The 20,853-nt window shown below is 44.5% G+C and overlaps 1 protein-coding gene across 1 annotated transcript in view; it reads right to left on the reverse strand.

The window, feature by feature from the left end:
• Positions 1-20,853, reverse strand: part of NOL6 (nucleolar protein 6) — a 51,596-nt gene that overhangs the window by 7,292 nt on the left and 23,451 nt on the right. Inside the window, exons 14-24 of the mRNA XM_068108666.2 lie at positions 19,879-19,954; positions 18,744-18,890; positions 18,417-18,534; positions 18,030-18,184; positions 17,213-17,352; positions 16,887-17,039; positions 14,675-14,772; positions 13,291-13,412; positions 13,056-13,145; positions 5,220-5,420; positions 2,529-2,630 (exon numbers count right to left, since the gene is read on the reverse strand). Of these exons, the coding sequence (XP_067964767.2) occupies positions 2,529-2,630; positions 5,220-5,420; positions 13,056-13,145; positions 13,291-13,412; positions 14,675-14,772; positions 16,887-17,039; positions 17,213-17,352; positions 18,030-18,184; positions 18,417-18,534; positions 18,744-18,890; positions 19,879-19,954 (1,402 nt within the window). The remainder of the gene's footprint in view (positions 1-2,528; positions 2,631-5,219; positions 5,421-13,055; positions 13,146-13,290; positions 13,413-14,674; positions 14,773-16,886; positions 17,040-17,212; positions 17,353-18,029; positions 18,185-18,416; positions 18,535-18,743; positions 18,891-19,878; positions 19,955-20,853) is intronic.

Below are 20,853 nucleotides of genomic sequence, written 5' to 3' on the forward strand. Positions count from 1 at the left end.
TCTCACGCACAGATTTATCCCATCTCGTCTTCAGTTGTGATACCCTTCCTCCCGTCCATGGTAAACGGAATCTTGTGGTGAGGCAGTTGCCCTGAAACAACTTGCCTTCGCCTCCTGGAAAGCAAATCCAACGGAAGGCAATCTCATTTCCTTTAGCAAAGCCCGAAACAAGTGTGTGTCCACCCTCAGGAGAGCCAGGAAACAATATCTCTGCACTATCAAGACAGAACTCTCAAACCTGTCTCCCTCTTCCAAATCCTGGTGGCGTCTGGTCAAATCTGTTTTTGGTGTTTGTTCCCCCTCCATCCCCTCGCTTACCTCAAATGTCTACACAGCTGACTCCACACGTGAAAAAGCTGAATGCCTCAACTCAATGTTTGCCTCAAAATCTTGTGTCCCAAACCCTTCTCTCTCTGTACCCACTGTACCTAGCTACTCCTGGACTCTTGTGTCCTCCTCTCCTGACAATTTGGAGAAGTTTCTGTCAATCTGAGACTCTGATTCTGCAACTGGACCAGACGGCATCAGCCCACGGGTCCCAAAATCCTGCTCTGCCGCTCTTTCACACCCTCTCTCTGTTCTCTTCACCCTCTCTTTTGCTCATGGTCAACTGTCATCAGCTGGGAACTCAGCCAACATTCCTGCTTCACACATAAAAGGTGCAAAAACAGATCCTTGCAACTACAGACCAATCAGCCTTCTCCCAATTATCAGCAAAGTCATGGAATATATAATTGCTTTGGATATCAAATACTTCCTCTTTCCTCTTCTCCAATGGCTTCATCTCTGATCATCAATTTGGTTTCAGACCAGGTCACTCTACTCTGGACATGCTGCTTCTGCCGTCTCAACAATGGATGGAGGTCCTCAATGTCAAACAGGAAGTTAGAGCTGTCTCCCTCGACATATCACGTGCCTTCGATACGGTCTGGCACCCCGCTCTGCTCACCAAACTCTCCTCCTCTGGTATACATGGGAATCTCCATGCATGGCTTGCGGAATTCCTCTCTGGTCATGGTCAACGTGTGGCCCTGAATGGATTTCTCTCATCTCCCCTTCCTGTTCAGGCTGGAGTTCCCCCAGGCAGTGTTCTGGGCCCTGTGCTTTCTCTTGTCTTCATCAATGGTCTCTCAAACTCTCTGGAAAATCATCTCTATCTTTTTGCTAATGACTCCACTCTCTGTCGCTCCATACCTCATCCCTCAGATCGACAGTCTGCAGACTCCTCACTCTATGCAGACCTGGACAAAATCACAGACTGGTCAAACAAGTGGAACTTGTCTTTCAATCCTGACAAATCTCACACTCTCACTCTCCGAAAAGACCATCTGGACAACCCTCATATCTACTTTCTGAACAATCCTCTTCAAGAAGTTCTGTCAGTCAAGCTTTTGGGTCTCACTATCTGCCATGATCTTTCCTGGGAAAACCACATTTCCAAGTTGGCCTCCAAAGCCAGTCACCGACTGGGCATCCTCCGTCGTGCGAATTCCTTCCTTGGCACACCTGAACTCACCACATGCAAGGCTTCCATCCGCAGCTCAATGGAATATTGTTCACTCCTCTGGGCTGGTGTTCCTCCCTCACACCAAGTTCGGCTTCACGCTGTTGAAACCAAAGCTTTCAGAATCATTGGAATCTCCCGCGATGAAGCCAACTCCGAGGGCCTTTCACTTACTCACTCACCGCAGGCAGGTTGGTGGTCTGTCTTTGCTCTGCAGAGTCTGTGCTCTGTCCCCCAAATATTCCTACAGGTGGCACAAGATCTGCCAGCAACCCTCTTATGGTGAAACTGCCAAAATCAAGGCTCTCTGCTCACCTTCACTCTTTTATTCCTCTTTTGTCCCACCTCTAGAACAAACTCCCTCACTCTCTTCAATCCCACTCCTCTCTCCAGGTCTTTAAAACAGCTGTTCACCACCATCTCTTATCTTCCCCAATCCAAGACCTCAATCTTTTCCACCCCCATTAATTCACCCCAGATCCACTTTTTTGAAATACCAACTTCTCTCCTGGAAGTCCTGGCAATGTCCATGTGTTTTGTACCTCTCCCACCCCCTCCCACCTCTTCCCATGCCCCCTCCCCCCCAAGCTCTCTCCCTCCCACAGATCTCCAGATGTCCCTGTTCTCTACTGTTATACTTGTGTGCTTCCCTCTCTCTCCCCCATCTAGTCTCCCGCTCCCTTTATCATATGTTTTATGTGTCAGTTTGTTTCTATGTGATTTAATGTTCGCTCTTACACAAGCCTCAATGTTGTCTACAAAAAAAGAAAAAAAGAAGAAAAAAAAGTCCCCACGGGCCCAAAATACCCAGATAACCAAAAAGAGGCAGAAGACCAAAAAGTCCGACAACCCAAAAGACCCAGAATACGAAAAAGTCCCCAAAGACCCAAAAGACCCCCTCCCCACCAATTCCGCCAGGCAGGTATGCTACAAGGTGGTGAAGTCCAATGAAAATTTGGTACAACGGGACCAATGGGCACACGAGTAATGCAAAATGATAAGTAAATGTGAAGTCTATTTGCACCTTGAAAGGGTAGCCCAGGAAAGCTTGTGGTTTCCAGAGGACACCGATGACATCACCACCATGGCGATCGTGGAAGAACAAGGCAAAGTCATCGTAGGCCGCCTAGGGAAAGACAGAGAGAAGTTCTGATTGAACAAGAATCAAACAAAATGCGGTAAAATGCAAAATGCGGTGAAAAAAGCTGTGCCATTGTTGTGATGTCGCTGGTGCCAAGAGTGCCCGGGGAAGCGACGCTCTTCCCCCAGGCTCAGTGGCTGTTTGTCTCATATAAAAGACCTGTGTTGTGTCTCGCATATTCGTCTGCATGTCCATGTGTGTGAGGTGTGTGTGTGTGTGTGTGTGTGTGTGTGGCAGCTCCACTTTGAGCCTCAGATACTTCAATAAAAGAAAGAACAACTACAGATTCATTCAAAGTACACCGCCTCCATGTCAAATAAATAAATATCCTCCAGCACTACATTGCCGGGGAGCCTTCGGGCACGGCGATGCCGCTGTGCAGCACATAGAAAAGGTATTGGGAGGGAGAGTTGTACAATAAATATAACTGATTGATTAATTGTGTAATTAAAATAAATAAATAATGATCACAAAATATTTTCTTAATCAATTGGCTAATAGCATTCCTAAACCACTGGTGCTTCATCCGAAGATGTAACTTTGAGAAATTAAATTAAATGAGCCATTAATAATAATAAAAATTAATAATTAATTAATCAAATAATAATTGATCGATTAATTAATTAATCAATAAATCAAAAATACCCTTTACAGCCAAAATCATTTGGTCATTGTATAGTCCAAATATCAGCTTCCTCACTCAAAACGTGCCTGAGATATTGCCCAGATGAGAAAGAAAATAAAGAAATGATTAATAATGAAAATAAATAAATAATAATCATTAAAAAAATCAAATAATGAATCAATTGGCTAATAGAACACATAAAGCACCACCATTTCATCTGAATCTGTAATATATAAAAAAATTAATTTAATAATTTATCGAACAATTAAATAATTAATTGATTAATTAATAAATCAAAAATAGCCTTTACAGCCAAATCACTTGCTCATTGGCATGTCCAAATAGCTTCCTAGCTCAAAATGTGCCTGAGATATTGCCCAGAAGAGAAAAGAAACAAGTCAGGAGACGATGATGGTTCACGAGCGAGCGGTATTCAATGACAAAGGTCAAAACCGACATTGAAAATATATAAATAGGAATGTATTATCTGTTATGAGACTAGTTAGCTACACAATACCGAAAATTCGGTTCAATTCCGACAACTTTGAAAATTTGACCTTTGTGACCTTGAAATGTCAAAACGAAGGTTACTGACCTTGAAATGAGATAGAAAATAATGTATAATCAGTTATGAGGTTAGTTAGCTACACAATACCGAAAATTTGGTTCGATTCCGACAACTTTGAAAATTTGACCTTTGTGACCTTCAAAGGTCAAAGATTCTGAAATTTGTTGGAAAACTTGTATTTCATGATGTATGTGATAATATAAGATCATGTACGACATTTCACCCTATCAGGAAGCGAACAATGTAATAAAACCATCAAAAATTGACTTTTCTAAATTCCGTGACCTTGTGATCTTGACCTTGGGGCGAAAATGAAAAATCGAGCTCAGTGTGGCTAGACACATGACATTGGCCGAACCAAATACCGAAACCCCTGTCAGATTCCACAAAACCCCTCGGATAAGATGTAGCTTGAAATCGATTACCCCCTAAAAAGAAATCTTTTTCGGGCGTGGCTCCACCCACAATGGGCGCAATACGCTCACTCTAGGCAGGACACAACTAGATCATGATATCAACTTCCCACCCAAGTTTCATCAAGATCGGATGACATCATCGGGTAGTTATGCTGCGGACAGACAGACAGACAGACACACCCCATGACGAATATAGTGGTCACTGTTTCATAACTCGTGAACCAATATACAAGTACTTAATTAATCGATAATAATTAAGAAACTCATCAATTAATTGATTAATAAAAAAACAAAAAATACTGTTTTTGACAAAGTACTTGCTCACTATTGTGCCCAAATTTCAGCTTCGTAGCTCAAATGATGGCTGAGATATCGCCCGGACAAACAAAAAAAAAAAACAAGAAATATGTCATGCATAGCACGATACTTGCGAAGTCCCTAAAATAAGTTGTTGGCCGATGTTGACTTAAAAAATGCTTGGTGGTTGAATTCAGTGACCAGACATGCAAATCCTCTTCAAACTTCAAGTCAATAGGATGAAAATTGAGCATTTTAGAAATTTGATAAAGTTGGTGACCTTTGGCCTATGTTCACCTATTGACCTTTTGACTCCAAAAACAACAGGCTTCTTGCTTATGACCAACTCCACCATTTGGTGAAGTTTTGTGAAGATCGGTTGAAAATTGTGACCTGTAAGCCACTGACATACAGGCAGACAGACAGAATAACACACAAGACCAACCAATATACTTGAAAAATCTTCGATTTTTGCAAGTAACAAACAAGAAAGAAACCGGAGTGAAAACTGAGTATTTCCTTTCAGCGCACGTCATTGCAGGGCCCCCTTCGGTGCCCGGCAATGACGTCATGCAGTGCCTGGAGATGGCATAGGAAAGGAGCGGTGTACAACAATTCAATTATTGTGATAAATTAAAGACATTTAAAATGTGCCATGAAATAACAACCCGGAGCTCTTTCAAGAACTGTTCCACAGGATCATACTGCACAGGAGGGAGCTGTGGAAGGCTGAGGCCAGATGGTGCGGGCTGGACTCCTCGGGGCAACAAAACAGCAGGCTTATCCAAAGCCTCAGCATGACGAGGCAGGTGCCAGGGCAGCAAGTATATCAAAGCGTCGTACAGAGAAAGTGGTGGGCGGAAGGCTTGCTGTGAAAATACAGGGTTATTGATATTGTATCAAACAGTGATAATGGGTTTAGTGAACAATGGTACGAGATGGTTATTGTTAGAACTAGATGATGTAATGAATGCAATTACATAAAACCTAACTCGGGCTATCCCCACCCCGTCCCACTCCAGAAAAAAGAAAAATATAATTCGTTCATTTTGGTCAGAAGAAAGGGAGGTGTGGGGGGAAGAGGTAGGGATGAGGAACACACCAACAGCAGGAATGAGGGACAAATATATAAGGAGACTTGGACAAATAAGAGATGTGGGGATGAAAGAGGCGAAGGGGAGTAGTGGAGGACACACGGGGCGGACAAGAAGGATAAAGAAGCAAACTCTCAAGAAGGAAAGACTGGAAATTTGGAAAGATGTGGGGCTTGAGGTGGGTTCATACGGGGAGAAAAAGATTGAAGTTTTGGATTGGGGATGATCTGAGATGGTGGTGAACATAATTGCTATCGATTGCTTCCCCGTTTCCTTCCCCGTGACAATTGTTCTGATAATTAAACACAAGCGGTGTTGAGGTGAATTCTGGTTGCTGTGGTCTTCATTGGTGACAAGGAAAAGCCCGGTAGCCCGGTTGGGGTATTAATTGGTTGCGCCGGTAGAAACCACCCACACATAAAGACAGTGCGCGCTATGCGTCTCAGGCTCAATCGGTCGAATTGAATATGAGACGGTGGTGCTAATTAGTGTAACGCTCAACGAATTCGGTGGCGCAAATTTATTTTTTTTGTATACAACATCGAGGCTCGTGTAAGAGCTAACATTAATGACAAAAAAACAAAAACGGACACATAAAACATATAATAAAGGGAGCGGGAGACCAGATGGAGAGAGACAGGGAAGCACACAAGCACAACAACAGAAGGGAACAGGGACATCGGGAGATCTGTGGGAGGGAGAGGGCTTGGGGGAGGCATGGGAGAGGTATAAAACACATGGACACTGCTTGGACTTCCAGGAAAGAAGTCTCTGTCTCTGTCTCTCTCCAGGCAGACTGATGGTCTTTCTGTCTTCTACAGACTCCTCTCCGGCCTTGCTCCCCCTGTTCTGTCTGTGCTCTGTCCCCCAAATATTCCTGCAGGATGCACAAGATCTGCCAGCAACCCTCTTATGGTTAAACTGCCAAAACCAAGACTCTCTGCTCACCTTCACTCCTTCATTCCTCTTTTCTCCCACCTCTGGACCAAACTCCCTCACTCTCTTCAATCCCACTCCTCCCCGGGTCTTTAAAACAGCTGTTCACCACATTCTTTTATCTTCCCCCATCCAAAACCTTAATCTCTTCTACCCCCGTTAAAACACCCCAAATCCACCTTTCAATCCCCAACTTCTTTCCTGAAATTCCGAGTAGTGTTCATTTGCTTTATACCGTGTACCCCTCCCTCCTCCACCCAGCCCTCCCCCTTCCACAGATCTACCGACGTCCCTGTTCTCTTCTGTTGTTGTGCTTGTGTGCTTCCCTCTCTCCCCTTCTTGTCTCCCGCTCCCTTCATTGCATGTTTTATGTGTCCGGTTTTTTTTTTTTGTGATTAATGTTAGCTCTCATACGAGCCTCGATCTTGAATACAAAAAAAAGAAGAAAAAAGTTTTGGTTTCTAGAGCGTGAAGCCAAGCTCGGTGTGAGGCAGGAGCACCAGCCCAGAGGAGAGAACAGTATTCCATCAAGCTGTGGATTAAAGCCTTGTATGTGGTGAGGAGATCAGGTGTGCCAAGGAAGGACTTCGCATGACGGAGGATGTCCAGTCGGTGACTGGCTTTGGAGGCCAGCTTGGAAATCTGGTTTTCCCAGGAAAGATCATGGCAGATAGAGAGACCCAAAAGCTTGAGTGACAGAACTTCTTGGAGAGGATTGTTGAGAAAGTAGATGGGAGGGTTTTCCAGTCGGTCTTTTCGGAGAGACATAGTAAGAGTGTGAGATTTGTCAGGATTGAAAGACATGTTCCACTTGCTTGACCAGTTTGTGATATTGTCCAGGTCTGCAGAGAGTGAAGAGGCTGATGCCTGCCGATCTGAGGGATGAAGTATGGAGCGACAGAGAGTGGAGTCATCAGCAAAGAGAAAGAGGATTTTCCAGAGAGTCGGAGAGATCATTAATGAAGACCAGAAAAAGCACAGGGCCCAGAACACTGCCTTGAGGAATTCAAGCCTGAACAGGAAGGGGAGATGAGAGAAATCCATTCAGGGCCACACGTTGACTGCGACCGGTGAGGAAGTCCGCAAGACATGCGCGGAGGTTTCCATGGATAGCATAGGCGAGTTTGGTGAGCAGGGCGGGGTGCAAGACAGTATCGAAAGCACGTGATACGTCAAGGGAGACAGCTCTGATTTCCTGTTTGGCATTGAGGACCTCTGAAGCCTGGTGTTGGCTTATCGGTTAGGGTGCCGGCTTGGGATCCTAGGATCCTGGGTTCGAATCCTGGTCGATTGCTGAATTAACTCCAGGGGGGTTGACTCAGCCTGTCATCCTTCCGAGGTCGGCAAAATGAGTACCAGCTCACTGGTAATTTCCTGTGTGTCGCAAGAGGTGACTAAGAGGGTTGGCAGCAGGAAGGGCATCCGGCCATAAAACATTGCTTCAAAAAGGGGACCACGGTGCCCGAACAAGGCCAACCCTTGCTCTGCGGGGAAAAATGGCCTCTAAAGGTGGGACATCGAGGACCTCCATCCATTGAGACAGCAGAGGCAGCATGTCCAGAGTAGAGTGACCTGGTCTGAAATCAAATTGATGATCAGAGATCAAACCATTGGAGAAGAGGAAGGATTTGATATGCGAAGCAATGATGGATTCCATGACTTTGCTGATGATTCGGAGCAGGCTGATTGATCTGTAGTTGCAAGGATCTGTTTTGGCATCTTTGTGTAAAGCGGTAATGTTGGCTGATTTCCAAGCAGATGGCAGATGACCTTGAGCAAAAGAGAGGGTGAAGAGAACAGAGAGAGGGTGAGATGGAGCGGCAGAGCAGGATTTTAGGACCCGTGGGCTGATGCCGTCTGGTCCAGTTGCAGAATCAGAGTCGAGGTTTGACAGGTCGTGCGGCATTTGGACGCGAGATTTGGCAGGAAGTGTGGATGGGAGTGGGGGAGAGGGCTCTTTGAAACGGTTGACCACTACGGTTGTGTGTGTGTGTGTGTGTGTGTGTGTGTGTGTGTGTGTGTGTGTGTGTGTGTGTGTGTGTGTATGTATGTATGTATGTATATATATATATATATATATATATATATATACATATATATATATATATATATATATATATATACATATATATATATACATATGTATATATATATATATATATATATATATATATAAGAAAGTTTTTGTTTGTTTGTTTGTCTGCACGTGCTAATCTCCTGAACGGTGAAAGACAGGAGGAAACCTCTAAAACAAAAAATGTCGGGACGGCCCCGGGAAGGTTATAGGGTAGGTGGTGAGGCCGGTCGAGGCCGCCTCGGCCGGGCTGGGCCCATTTCGCAATAAATCTTCTTCTTTTTAAAAATTTATCTTGAAGTACAACTTATGCACTTAATAGGAATATCTGACTGATTGCAAGACATGCTTTCAAAATTCTCTTTCGCGGGGCCCGACAGAAGAAAGAACAAGGAATCGTTGAGCACGAACTGATACTGGGCTCGCGTCAGACCTATGTACAGAAGATTAAATTCATTCAAAAAGAACCCGGGCAACGCCGGGTGCATTCAGCCAGTATTAATATATTTTGCAGTGAGGCTTATTATCTTTATCTTTGTGAAGTTATGAATATATGTGAGGTTATGTGAGGTTAGTGAGAATTATCAATAATATTATCTTTGTCTTATCAAGCTGTGCATCGAGCAAGGTTATGCTGCTTGCTACAATTGTCCAATCGGGGGATGCTTTCAATGTGTTGGTATGCAAGCCGCACCTGATCCAAAGAAAGGCAGGAGACTCGTTTTTCAAGCGGAAAAATTCCAAATATTTGTTTGATCAGAGATAAATGTTTCAACAGAAAATAACAAAACTCAGACATATTGATATTTTTCTTCCCATATTAGAATGAGGCTTATGAAAGGGGGAGATGACAGCTCGGGTACAATGGCATCAAAATGAGAGTGGGGCCACATTAAGCAAGGGAATCGACGAACAAGAAAAAGATGGGGGAGGTGGGGGGGCGAGCGAGAGAGAGAGAGAGAGAGAGAGAGAGAGAGAGAGAGAGAGAGAGAGAGAGAGAGAGGTGAGGAAACAGCAACTTGCAAGTAAATGAGTTGGATTACGAAGGGTTAATGGCATGGGAAGATATGAGTGATGACATGGGATGAGATGGAAGTGCAGCTCCTGGAAGCCCTGTCCGGAAGAGTGACACAGAAAAGCCTCAGGAAGGCAGTTCCACAAACTGGAGAAGTGATGAATGTGCAGTCAGCCTGGAATTTGGGAGTTTAACCAGAAGAGGATCATTATTTGCATCATGGGGCAGCTCAGGAGGGTCTGACAGAGTTAATTAATCAATTCTTCACAGTTCATAGTTTTCCAAATAAAAGGTAAAGTCCCGTTTATTTTTCTCAGCAACATCAGCCAGCAGGACGCCGACACGCAATCGGATGTAAATTTCCAGCTTTTAGGGTAAAAGTCTCAGATATTCACTTTTGCAGATTTTTTTTGAGCGCCGAGTCGTGACGCGTCTTTCTGAGATTATTTTTCTTTTCTACACAAGACACGGATTTAAAGGAGGGAACATTTCAAGGAGGGATTGCGAACATGACCGAAAGTTGACCTCTGATTCAATACAACGAACTTCAGTGGAAGGTAACACCTATTGTAACAATGACAGTCATGATGTGACATCTGATCAATCACTTGCTGATTGTTGTAGTGATCCGATTCGTTATTGTAGAAGGTATGAGGCATGATGGAAATCACATACAAATAAGATTTAAAGTAGATAATTTAATTGTGATAAAATGGTGTTAATGACCAAATGGTAAACACCATTTGTGGTCATCATCATTTTCCTAATTTGTGAAATATGACAAAAACATCCTGTGAAAGTCAACATCTCTGGCTATTGTCAGGGAGCTGCCTCAATGCCGGCGAATCTGGCATTCAACTCGAGTAGATAAGCAAGGAATGTGAGCAGCCTTCTCTCTTCTGGACTGGTCTCCCATATCTACCGCCCCTGACATTAATTCAGCCTGGGAATTCTACCACAGAAACCTGCGCTCTCATGCACACATTCATCCCATTTCATCTTCAATTACCTCCCCTCCTTCCCACCCATGGTACACTGAATCCTGTGGTGCGACAATTACTATGAAACAACTTGCCTTCTCTTAATGGAGGGCTCATCCGGCCAAAGGCAATCTCGGTGCATTCCAAGAAGTCCGCAACAAGTGTGAATAAACTTTGGTACATCACAGGTGATGAAGGTTGTGGTCAAGTTTCATCAAAATAGTGTGTGTAGTTTCAGAGGAGAAAGCAAATACCAATTTTAGGGGGTCAAACCTGGACCTACTTTGACCCCTGGTATACCCCCTTAAACCTCGATTTTTTTTTGAATGCCATGAACAAACTTGAGTTGCAATATATCAAATATCATTTTAGCCAAGTTTGGTCATAATCCCATCAGCAGTTTCGGAGAAGTTGCAAGCGTTTACGGATGGATGGACTGACGATGCGCCATCCCACAAGCTCCCTGAAACTATGTTCCAGGTGAGCTAAAAAGGTGAAAAAACGGATCCACTTAACTACAGACCTTTCAGCTTACTTCCAATCATCAGCAAGGTCATGGAATCCATCATCACAGTTGATATGAAATCATTCCTTCTGTCCAACAACCTCATCTCAGATCATCACTTTGGTTTCAGACCAGGTCACGCTACTGTGGACATGCTGCTTCTACTCTAACAATGGACGGAGGCCGTCTCTCTGGATGTATCTCGTGCTTTTGATACGGTCTGGCATCCTGCCTGGCTCTCCAAACTCTCTGCCGATGTTATCCAAGGCCAACTCCACACATGGCTTACTGACTTCCCCATCTCTTGTGGCCAACGTTTGGCTCTCAACGGAATCCTTTCATCTCTTCTCCCCATCAACGCTGGAGTGAGTGCCACAAGGCAATGTTCTGTGCCCAGTCCTATTCCCGATCTTCATAAATGATCCCTCCGACTCTGGAAAATCCTCTATATACTGATTTCTCCATCCTCTGCGGCGACATCCTGACAAATCTCACCAATCTCTCCGTAAGGATAATCAGGCAACCCCCTCCTCCCACTCCATCTACTTTTTAAACAATGCTCTTGAGGACGTTAGGTTCAGTTGAGGAAGAAGTTCAGTTATTCAAACTCCTGGGTCTCTCGATCAACACTGCTCTTTCTTGGGCAAACGACATACAAAATTGGCTTCCAAAGACAGCCTGGGCATCTTCTGTCGTACAAAGTCCTTCCTTGGTACACCTGAACTCCTATCCACCTAAAAGGCTTTCATCTGCAGCTTGACGCCATGGAAACCAAACCCTTCAAGATCATTGGAATCTCCCACGAGGAAACTGGGTTTATGGGTCCTATCACTATGCCATCGCAGACAGGTCGGTGGTCTCTCTGTCCTCTACCACCTCCTTTTGGTCTTGCATCCTCTGCTCTTTCTGTGCTTTGTCCCCTCCAGGTTTCCACAGGGTACACATGGTCCACCATTAACCCCTTTCTGATTAAACTACGTACATCCAAAATCATTGCCCACCTCCACTTATTCGCACTTCTTCTCTCACATCCGTGGAACAAACTTCCACATTCTCTTCCATCTCATTCTTGTTTCCAAGTCTTCAAGACAGCTGTTCACCACCATCTCAGATTGTCCTCAATCCAAAACCATGAAATTTTATTACCCTTGTTACTCTCTCCCCCACAACCACAACCCCACCTCGTTCCAAATTTCCAGCTTTCCCTTCTGAGAGTTCGTTATGTATCCATCTTGTCCACCCAAGGCATCCTCTCCTGCCCCTCATTTCTCCCCACACCATTGTTTGTCCAAGTCTTCCTCTATCTTGGCCTTCAACTCTACTGTTGGTGTTTCCTCCTCTGAAAATTGTTCCTTTTGTCCTGTTGTGTCTTTATCCATTTAGTGTACTAATTCTAGCTATTCCACGAACCTCAACTATGTATACAAAAACTAGATGTCACTCTTCGATGTTGCGATATCGACCGATACGCCTCTGCTCACATTATTACATCATTATACAATATACATACTTGCACCGAGCTCGATTTAAATCCCTTCAGCTGTTCTCAAGCATCACATTTTTACCTGACATGACCTCTGACCTTTGACGCCAAAATCTAAACAGTTCGTCTTTGCATCATAATATATACTTTTACCAAGTTTGGTCAAAATCCCATCACTGGTTCACAAGTTAATGCAGTAACAGAATTTTTACTGAACGGGACCTTTGACCTCTTGTCCCCATAATTGAATCTGTTTATCTTTACATCATTATACATGCTTGTACCAAGTTTGACTTGTTTCCCTTCAGCTCTTCTTCAGTAGGAGGGGGGGGTGGGAGAGAGAGAAGGAGAGAGAGCAAGGGGAGGAAATAGGAGGGGGAGAGAGAGGAAGGAGGGGAGGAGGGGTTTCCAATTTACCCAGATGTCTGTGTCGGGCAATGGCTGTATCATGGCTTCCTGAATAATTCGCAAGGATTCTCGTGCCAGCAACACCAACCTGCGCAGAATCTTCAACCATAGATAGGGCAAAGGTTGTAATAACAAACAGAAGAATAAACGTTATCCTCAATGGCATTTTCAGTTCCCAAACTGACGACGAAAGAAAATCTCCCACCCATTGGCACACTCTCCAAGGGACAGGATGATTAATTACCTGAGGCGTTGGATGTTTCGTAGTCCAGGATGAGCGAGGAATGAATGGTGTTCCAATGAACATAGCGGGAAGAGATTCCCGCGATTCCAAAAAGGAGGATTCAATAGAATGGACTTCGTTCTCTAGGATGAAACGAAGCATCGTGTGTGTGTGAAGGCATAACAACGATGACAGAACAAAACTTTACCAATGGAGCTGTTGATCATTTACAATCAGCAACAAAAATGTTACTTATGAAAGCTGTTTATTTAATTCCAAGACAATAAAAAAACCACCTTTAGAGGCCATTTTTCCCCGCAAAGCGGGGGTTGGCCTTTTTCGGGAACCGTGGTTGTTGTTGTTTTTCGGTCCCCTTTTTGAAGCAATGTTTTACGGCCGGATGCCCTTCCTGACGCCAACCCTTTTTGCCGCCTTTAACGACAAACAGGGAATTACCAGTGAACTGGTACTCAATTAGCCGACCTCGGAAGGATGACAGGCTGAGTCAACCCCCCTGGCGTTAATTCAGCGATCTACTGGGATTCGAACCCAGGATCCTAGGATCCTAAGCCGGCACCCTAGCCGCTAGCCCAACACCAGGGATTCCAAGACAATAACTTATTTAATTTAAATGTCGAGGATCAATTCTGTTGGACAGTACATATACATTGTTTTATTTTTGATCGACATTTGTCCAAAGAAAAACCAGAGCTTCTTTGTTTCCAAGACATTTTATTAGCGGCTGTGCCGCTGATGCAGTGCCCCCTGCTGGTTACGGCAGGAATTTGTAATTTGTTCAGGGTGCCAGCGATAGCTCGCCCCTCTCTTCACGAAGGACAGCATAGGATCTTTAATGGCTACCAACTAATGCAGGCAGATGGGACGCCCGTTTAACATGCATCCGTGGGTCGGCACACACGTTGATGAATCATTTTGCTTGTGAAACACCAGGATGACAGCTTATAGCTGCGTCGAGATTCGAACTCAGGCTAAACAGGTGAAGAATCACTTATAAAATTAAATAAATCTCATATCCGAATCCACATTCAGATCTTCACCAAAGTCGAATCGATCCATCCTTGTCACACACTCAACCGGTCCACCAAGTTTCGGCCAAATCCGTCCATAACTTTTTGAGATATCGTGCTAGATGTCGGTTTTGGCCATATCTCCCAATGGTGAAGAATCTTTGGTGGCGGAGGTAATGATGACAATGCATCATTACTGCACATTCAAAATCACTTATGTAAAGGGTAAACACAATGGGTGATAAAACACGTCCCGACGGGCATTGCTTGCACCGAGTTTAGGAAGAATTGAGCAACTCCTGTAATAAAAGCATCATGTTGTTAAACAAAACCTGTTATCCAGGAAAACATGAGCAATGATAGTGTTTGGCACACACGTTTGAATGGTCTGCCGAGGTTGATGAGGAGAGGTGCGCTCTGCCAGTCAAAGTTCGCGAGAAGAAAGAGGATCTGGAGAAAAACTGCTTCTGGAGACCTGGGGTGAATGAAAACCAAGGGCAGGTGATTATACCAGGAAAATTAGACAATGGAGGATTAGACAATGAATTAGACAAAATTAGACATTTGCCCCGTCGTTAGGCCTGTGCTTTATCCGCATCCCATTAATTTAATCAAACTACATAACATCAACATTCTTTTGACATCTACAGAGCAGAGAATTTGCCCAGGATATCTGGAACGCAATGGTCTACTTTGAGAGATGCCACAAGATCTTTGACATCCCAATCCAAATGAATGAATGAATGAATGAATGATCGTTTTAAGGCCATTTTCCCCGCTAGAGCGGGGGTTAGCCGAGTTGTTACCTTCAATGCAGCAGAAATTTTTTTGTCGGCTTCCCCAGATCTGTGCCTCGACACAATCCTGTCTCTGAGCTCTGCAGGCAGTTCCTTCGACCTCATGGCTTGGTTTTTGCTCTGATATGCATTGTCAGCTGTGAGACCTTACATAGACAGGTGTGTGCCTTTCCAAATCATATCCAATCAATAATTGAATTTACCACAGGTGGGTTTGGGTTTGTTGATCTGGAGAAAGCATTCGATAGGGTTCCACGTGAAGTATTGACATGGGCATTGAGGAAGTTAGGAGTGGAGGAATGGTTGATCAGAGTAGTGATGGCAATGTACAAAAGAGCGCGCACAGCTGTAAGGACAAAGGACGGGAACAGTGGTGAGTTTGAGGTGAAGGTGGGAGTGCATCAGGGGTCGGTGCTAAGTCCACTACTATTTGTAGCTGTGATGGAGATGCTGGCTCGGAACGTAAAGGAGGGTTTACCGTGGGAGTTGTTGTATGCAGATGATCTGGTGTTGATTGCAGAAAGTATGGATGGACTGAAGGAGAAGATGAACAAGTGGAAGGAACGTATGGAGACAAAAGGTCTGAAGGTGAATATCGGAAAAACAAAGGTGATGGCAAGTGGTAAAGCACGTGGTGAGGTGGAAAGAACTGGGAAGTGGCCATGTGCTGTGTGCACGAAGGGTGTCGGAGTGAACTCCATTCAATGTACAATGTGCGCTGAGTAGGTTCATCAAAAATGTAGTGGTTTGAGAGGGTCATTAACCAGTGTGGCAGCTACATTCAAGTGTAAGGTGTGCACAGAGGTAGCTGCAGATGGAGGAAATGTTGAGTTGGATCTTGGAGACGGCGTGAAGCTGGAAGGTGTGAAAACATTTTGCTACCTCGGAGACATGCTGAATGGAGAAGGTGGATCAGACTCGGCAACGGTTGCAAGAGTGAGATGTGCATGGAAGAAGTTTTGGGAACTGAGTGGCGTGCTGAAGAGGAGGAGAGTGTCGTTGAAGCTGAAGGGAAAGGTGTATGCTGCATGTGTGAGAAGTGTTATGATTTATGGGAGCGAGACATGGGTAATGAACGTAGAGCAGCAACGAAGGCTGGAAAGGGTGGAAATGCGAATGGTTCGGTGGATGTGTGGAGTATCGTTGAGAGAGAGGAAGCCAAATGATGAATTGCGAAAGATGATGGGAATAGAGCCTGTGATTGATGCTGTGAAGAGGAACAGGTTGAGATGGTTTGGTCATGTGTTGAGGGAAGGATGAAAGTGACTGGTTGAGAAGAGTGATGGAAATGAATGTGGAAGGAAGTAGAGGACGGGGAAGACCGAGAAAGACTTGGCTAAAGATGGTCGAAGAAGAAATGCAGGCCAGGGGGTTAACAAGGGGAGATGCAGAAGATAGGGCAAAATGGAGAACATTGTCATGGGGACCGCAAGGCTAACCCCCACTCTTGCAGGGAAAATGGCCTTTTAAAATGCCAACAACAACAACAACAACAACAACAGGTGGACTCCAATCAAGGTGTAGAAACATCTCAAAGATGATCAAGAGAAATGGGAGGCACCTGAGCTAAATTTCAACTGTCATAGCAAAGGGTCTGAATACTTATGTCAATGTGATATTTCAGTTTTTTCTTTTTAATAAATTTGCAAAACTTTCTAAAGTCCTGTTTTCTCTGTCATTATGGGGTATTGAGTGTAGTTTTTTTCCCCTTTTTTTCTTTTCCAAAGGAACTTTCCTGAACATAGAAATCTATTTTAAAGAGATCATGAGGTGTGTGGCATGTTATTCTGACCCAGGCGGCTGGTGTCCTATGCTGTGTAAGCAAACGCGGGCGGCAACCAGCTCAATGGCTTCCACGGGAACATGGTCTGAAAGCAAGTGGGCTGCCAACCAGCGCCGTGCGAGTCGACAGCCACTGCTGAATGCGGGGAATTCTCCTTGCAAGCTGTCGGGAGAGGAGGGACAGTCAGGCAGGAGTTGGAAATGAATACACCACAAAGAGGAACGATGATGACAGTCAAAGTGAAAAAAAATGTACAATGTGTTTGGGCAAAGGCAGAGGATTAGCAATACCAGCCGAGCAGGAAAACCATGAGAACAGAGGAAATATGTCCTTACCCACAAATGTGGCTACCATGTAGAGGTGTGTAACACGTGTCCTTCACCAACTCAGCTGCTCGTTCGGCATCTCCACCATCCCCTCGCTGCACGGTGAGTTCACGTGAAGCCACTACCGAAAGCCGGAACACTAATCCTGCCTATGTAAAAGGAGGGGAGGAGGAAGTGGAGGAGGAGGGGAGGAGGAAGATGAGGAGGAAGCAAAAAAAGGAATTTAAATGCCAATTCACAATTCCTCAGGCGTCATTACCTCCACCACCGAAGATGGATGGAGGTTACTTTTTCACCGAAGATGGATGGAGGTTACGTAATGCTGTATGTTTGTCTGTGAACATATCTCAAAACATATGGACGGATTTGGACAAAATTATGAGATTGTGGTGAAGATCCGGATCTGAGATTAAATTTTTAAGTGATTCTCCACCATGGAGAGACAGGGCCATATATAGCACGATGTTTCAAAAGGTTGTGGACGGGTTATGACAAAACTTGGTGGATTCGTTGGTTAGGTGACAAGAACAAGCCGATTAGATTTTGGTTCAAGTCCGGATCCAGATCCGGCCTATCAGTGGATACAAAATGGAAACTTCAGCCTTGCGGAAGTATGCTCTCTACCAAGTGATGTTCTAGTTTGAATATCCGACATGGAGATGGCTGATTGTATGGTTAAAACATTGGAATATTATTTTAAGAGCATTACGTTAAAATTGGTTAAACTGAACAAGAAGTAACCATACACCTTTTAATTTTAAACCTGTACTGGTATTCACATCTTGAAAAGCATCAAGGTTGCAAGTTTCATGCACTCATCTCTTACCTTGTAAACATCCACGTGTGATTGGCTGACTTGGCAGACAAGTGCATGTGATTGCCGGAGCAAGGTAGCCAATCGGATGTGGAATGCAGCACGAATGCGAGCAATGGCTGATAGACAGGTGGGCCAGCGTCCACTTCCCTCCAATCTTAGCTGGGCTGGAAGTCCAGAATTGCCAGCATTAAAGTCACAACACAATGGGTGTGAGAAAGATTCATCAGTGTGCTGTGAATTGCTGAGTTGTCTACTTACCCAACAGAGCCACCACCTGGGAATGTGAAGCAACTACAACTAAACTACCCCATCCTGATAATGATATCCAAAAAAATGTCCTCATTCAAAAGGTCTGCTTTGACAGGTAACTCAGCATTAACATGCACATTATATTACCTGTGATGGCTGGAACATAGGCCGGGCAAGGTTTGTTGGGGTCTGGAGCGAGTGAGTCACAGGTGCCAGAGGTACAGCAGCTCTTTGGATTCAGCCAGGTCGGGTGAGGTGGAAAAACCTGATGAAAGAATGCATCGGAAAGTGGAACGATGCAAGTAATTCGGCCTTACGAATATATTTGGTCCTCTAAATAATGATGCGTGCTCGGATGAGTAAAATAAATCAAACAACACAATGGAGTTGCTCATAGTTTAAACAAGAGCTCAGATCAATTAATTTATCCACAAAAGATTCAGATTCTCAAAATCCATTCACTTCCAAACTTGCCTCAGTATGCCTCAGTGCTGGGTGTGTTCCCACTGTTGCCGTGACAACCAGAGGAAGACCCTCCAAGCCCCGAAGCTGGCGACAAAGTTCATCAAATGATTGGATGATGGAAGTCAGCTGTTCCTCACCCGTGCCTTCTTCGATGCCCTAAAGATAAAATTTGGGGTTTACAGAAAAAATGGTGTCAAACAGTGAAACCAAGAGCAATATAATAAAATCCATGATGGCAGAACAAATAAGTTGTCCATAGTCCCAACCACAACACAACTTTAACAAACATAAGCATCAATGGATCGTTTCCTCCATCACCGAAGGTAAAATTAAAAGGTGCACGGAGGATATGTATGCACCCCTGTTTGCGTGTGAGCAAGACGTCTCAAAATGTTATGCACGGATTCAGATAAAATTTGGTGGATTGGGTGTGTGTGGCAAAACCAAATTTTTTCGATTTTGGTGAAGATCCGGATGCGGATCCCATAATTTTTTTAGGTTTTTCACCTTTGAGGGATGAGGCATCAATGACATATGGCAGGATATTTCAAAAAGATGTGGACAAATTATGACAAAACTTGGTGGATGAGTTGGTTAGGTAACAAGAACAAGTCGATTAGATGTTGGTTCAGGCCCAGATCCAGATCCAGCCTATCGGTGGATACAAAATGTAAACTGATCAGCCTGGCAGGTTTATGCACTATACCGAGTGCTACTTTAGTTACCTCCGCCACCAAAAGGTGGGCGGAGGTTATGTTTTCACCCCTGTGTGTCTGTGAGCAGGACATTTCACAATGTTATGGATGGATTCGGACGAAACCAGGTGGACAGGTTAGGTGGGAGACAAGGTCGAACTGATTCAATTTTGTTGAAGATCCGAATCTGGATACAAATATATTTTTTATAATTTTCCAAGTAATTCTTAACCATTGAGAGATGGACCCAAAATCGTTATACAATACGATATCTCAAATTTTGTGGACTATTTATGACAAAACTTGGTGGACGAGTTGTTTCAGTGACGAGAACAAGCCGATTAGATTTTGGTTCAGGTCCGGATCCCGATTTGGCCCATCAGTAGGATACAAAACGGAAACCCTTCAACCTGGTTAACAATGGAACGATGATAAAAAAGAATCTCCACCTTGATGCGAGATTGCAAGATAGGATCAAGAAAGCCTCCCATATACGTGATGGCTGATGCAGGAATGCCCCCGTGCCTGTGATTGGGAAGTCAGGAATAAACAGGTATAATCAGCTGACTGGAATGTAATAAAGGTTGAAAGAGTTAAATCAGATCAAGGAAGCCCATGATCAATACATTTACAAACACAGTTCCCGATCAAATCAATTAATTAACAAAGCAATTATTTTAGTATTTCTCCAAAACCGTGGTCAAGCCAACAAACTTCACGAAACTCTGGGATGGAGTTGTCAAATACAATCCAAAATGAGTTTTACAAGATAACAGAATTATAAAATTACACCCGTAAATTAATAATGAATTGTATTTTTGTCGATTTTGTTTTTCTGTGAGGAAGACACATTTTGAAGAACACAAAGCCCATGATGCCATTGGACTCTAGCACTTGCGCCATTCTACAACCTCATGCACATGTACGGGCCATGGCAGTGCAATGTTGCGGTGGTTGAACATGGCGCGGTGGTTGAACATGGGGCGATGGTTGAACATGGCGCGGTGGTTGAACATGGCGCGGTGGTTGAACATGGCGCGGTGGTTGAACATGGCGCGGTGGTTGAACATGGCATGGTGGTTGAACATGGTGCACGGTGGTGGTTGAACATGGTGCGCAGCGGTGGTTGAACATGGGGCGCGGCGGTGGTTGAACATGGGGTGCGGCAATGGTTGAACATGGGGCGTGGTGGTGGTTGAACATGGGGTGCGGTGGTGGTTGAACATGGGGTGCGGTGGTGGTCGAACATGGGGCGCGGTGGTTGAACATGGTGCGGTGGTTGAACATGGCACGGTGGTGAAGATCCACAAACCTGCTCTCTCTTTGGGGTTGGCAAGCTGTAAATGCCACATTTCCCCCTCAAGTTGAGGCAAGACGAGTGGATTATTGCTGTAATCGATCCGCAGCACAGGTGAGGCACATTT

The sequence above is a fragment of the Myxine glutinosa genome, chromosome 2 (genome assembly GCF_964187855.1).
Source record: "Myxine glutinosa chromosome 2, kmMyxGlut1.1, whole genome shotgun sequence".
NCBI lineage: Eukaryota > Metazoa > Chordata > Myxini > Myxiniformes > Myxinidae > Myxine > Myxine glutinosa.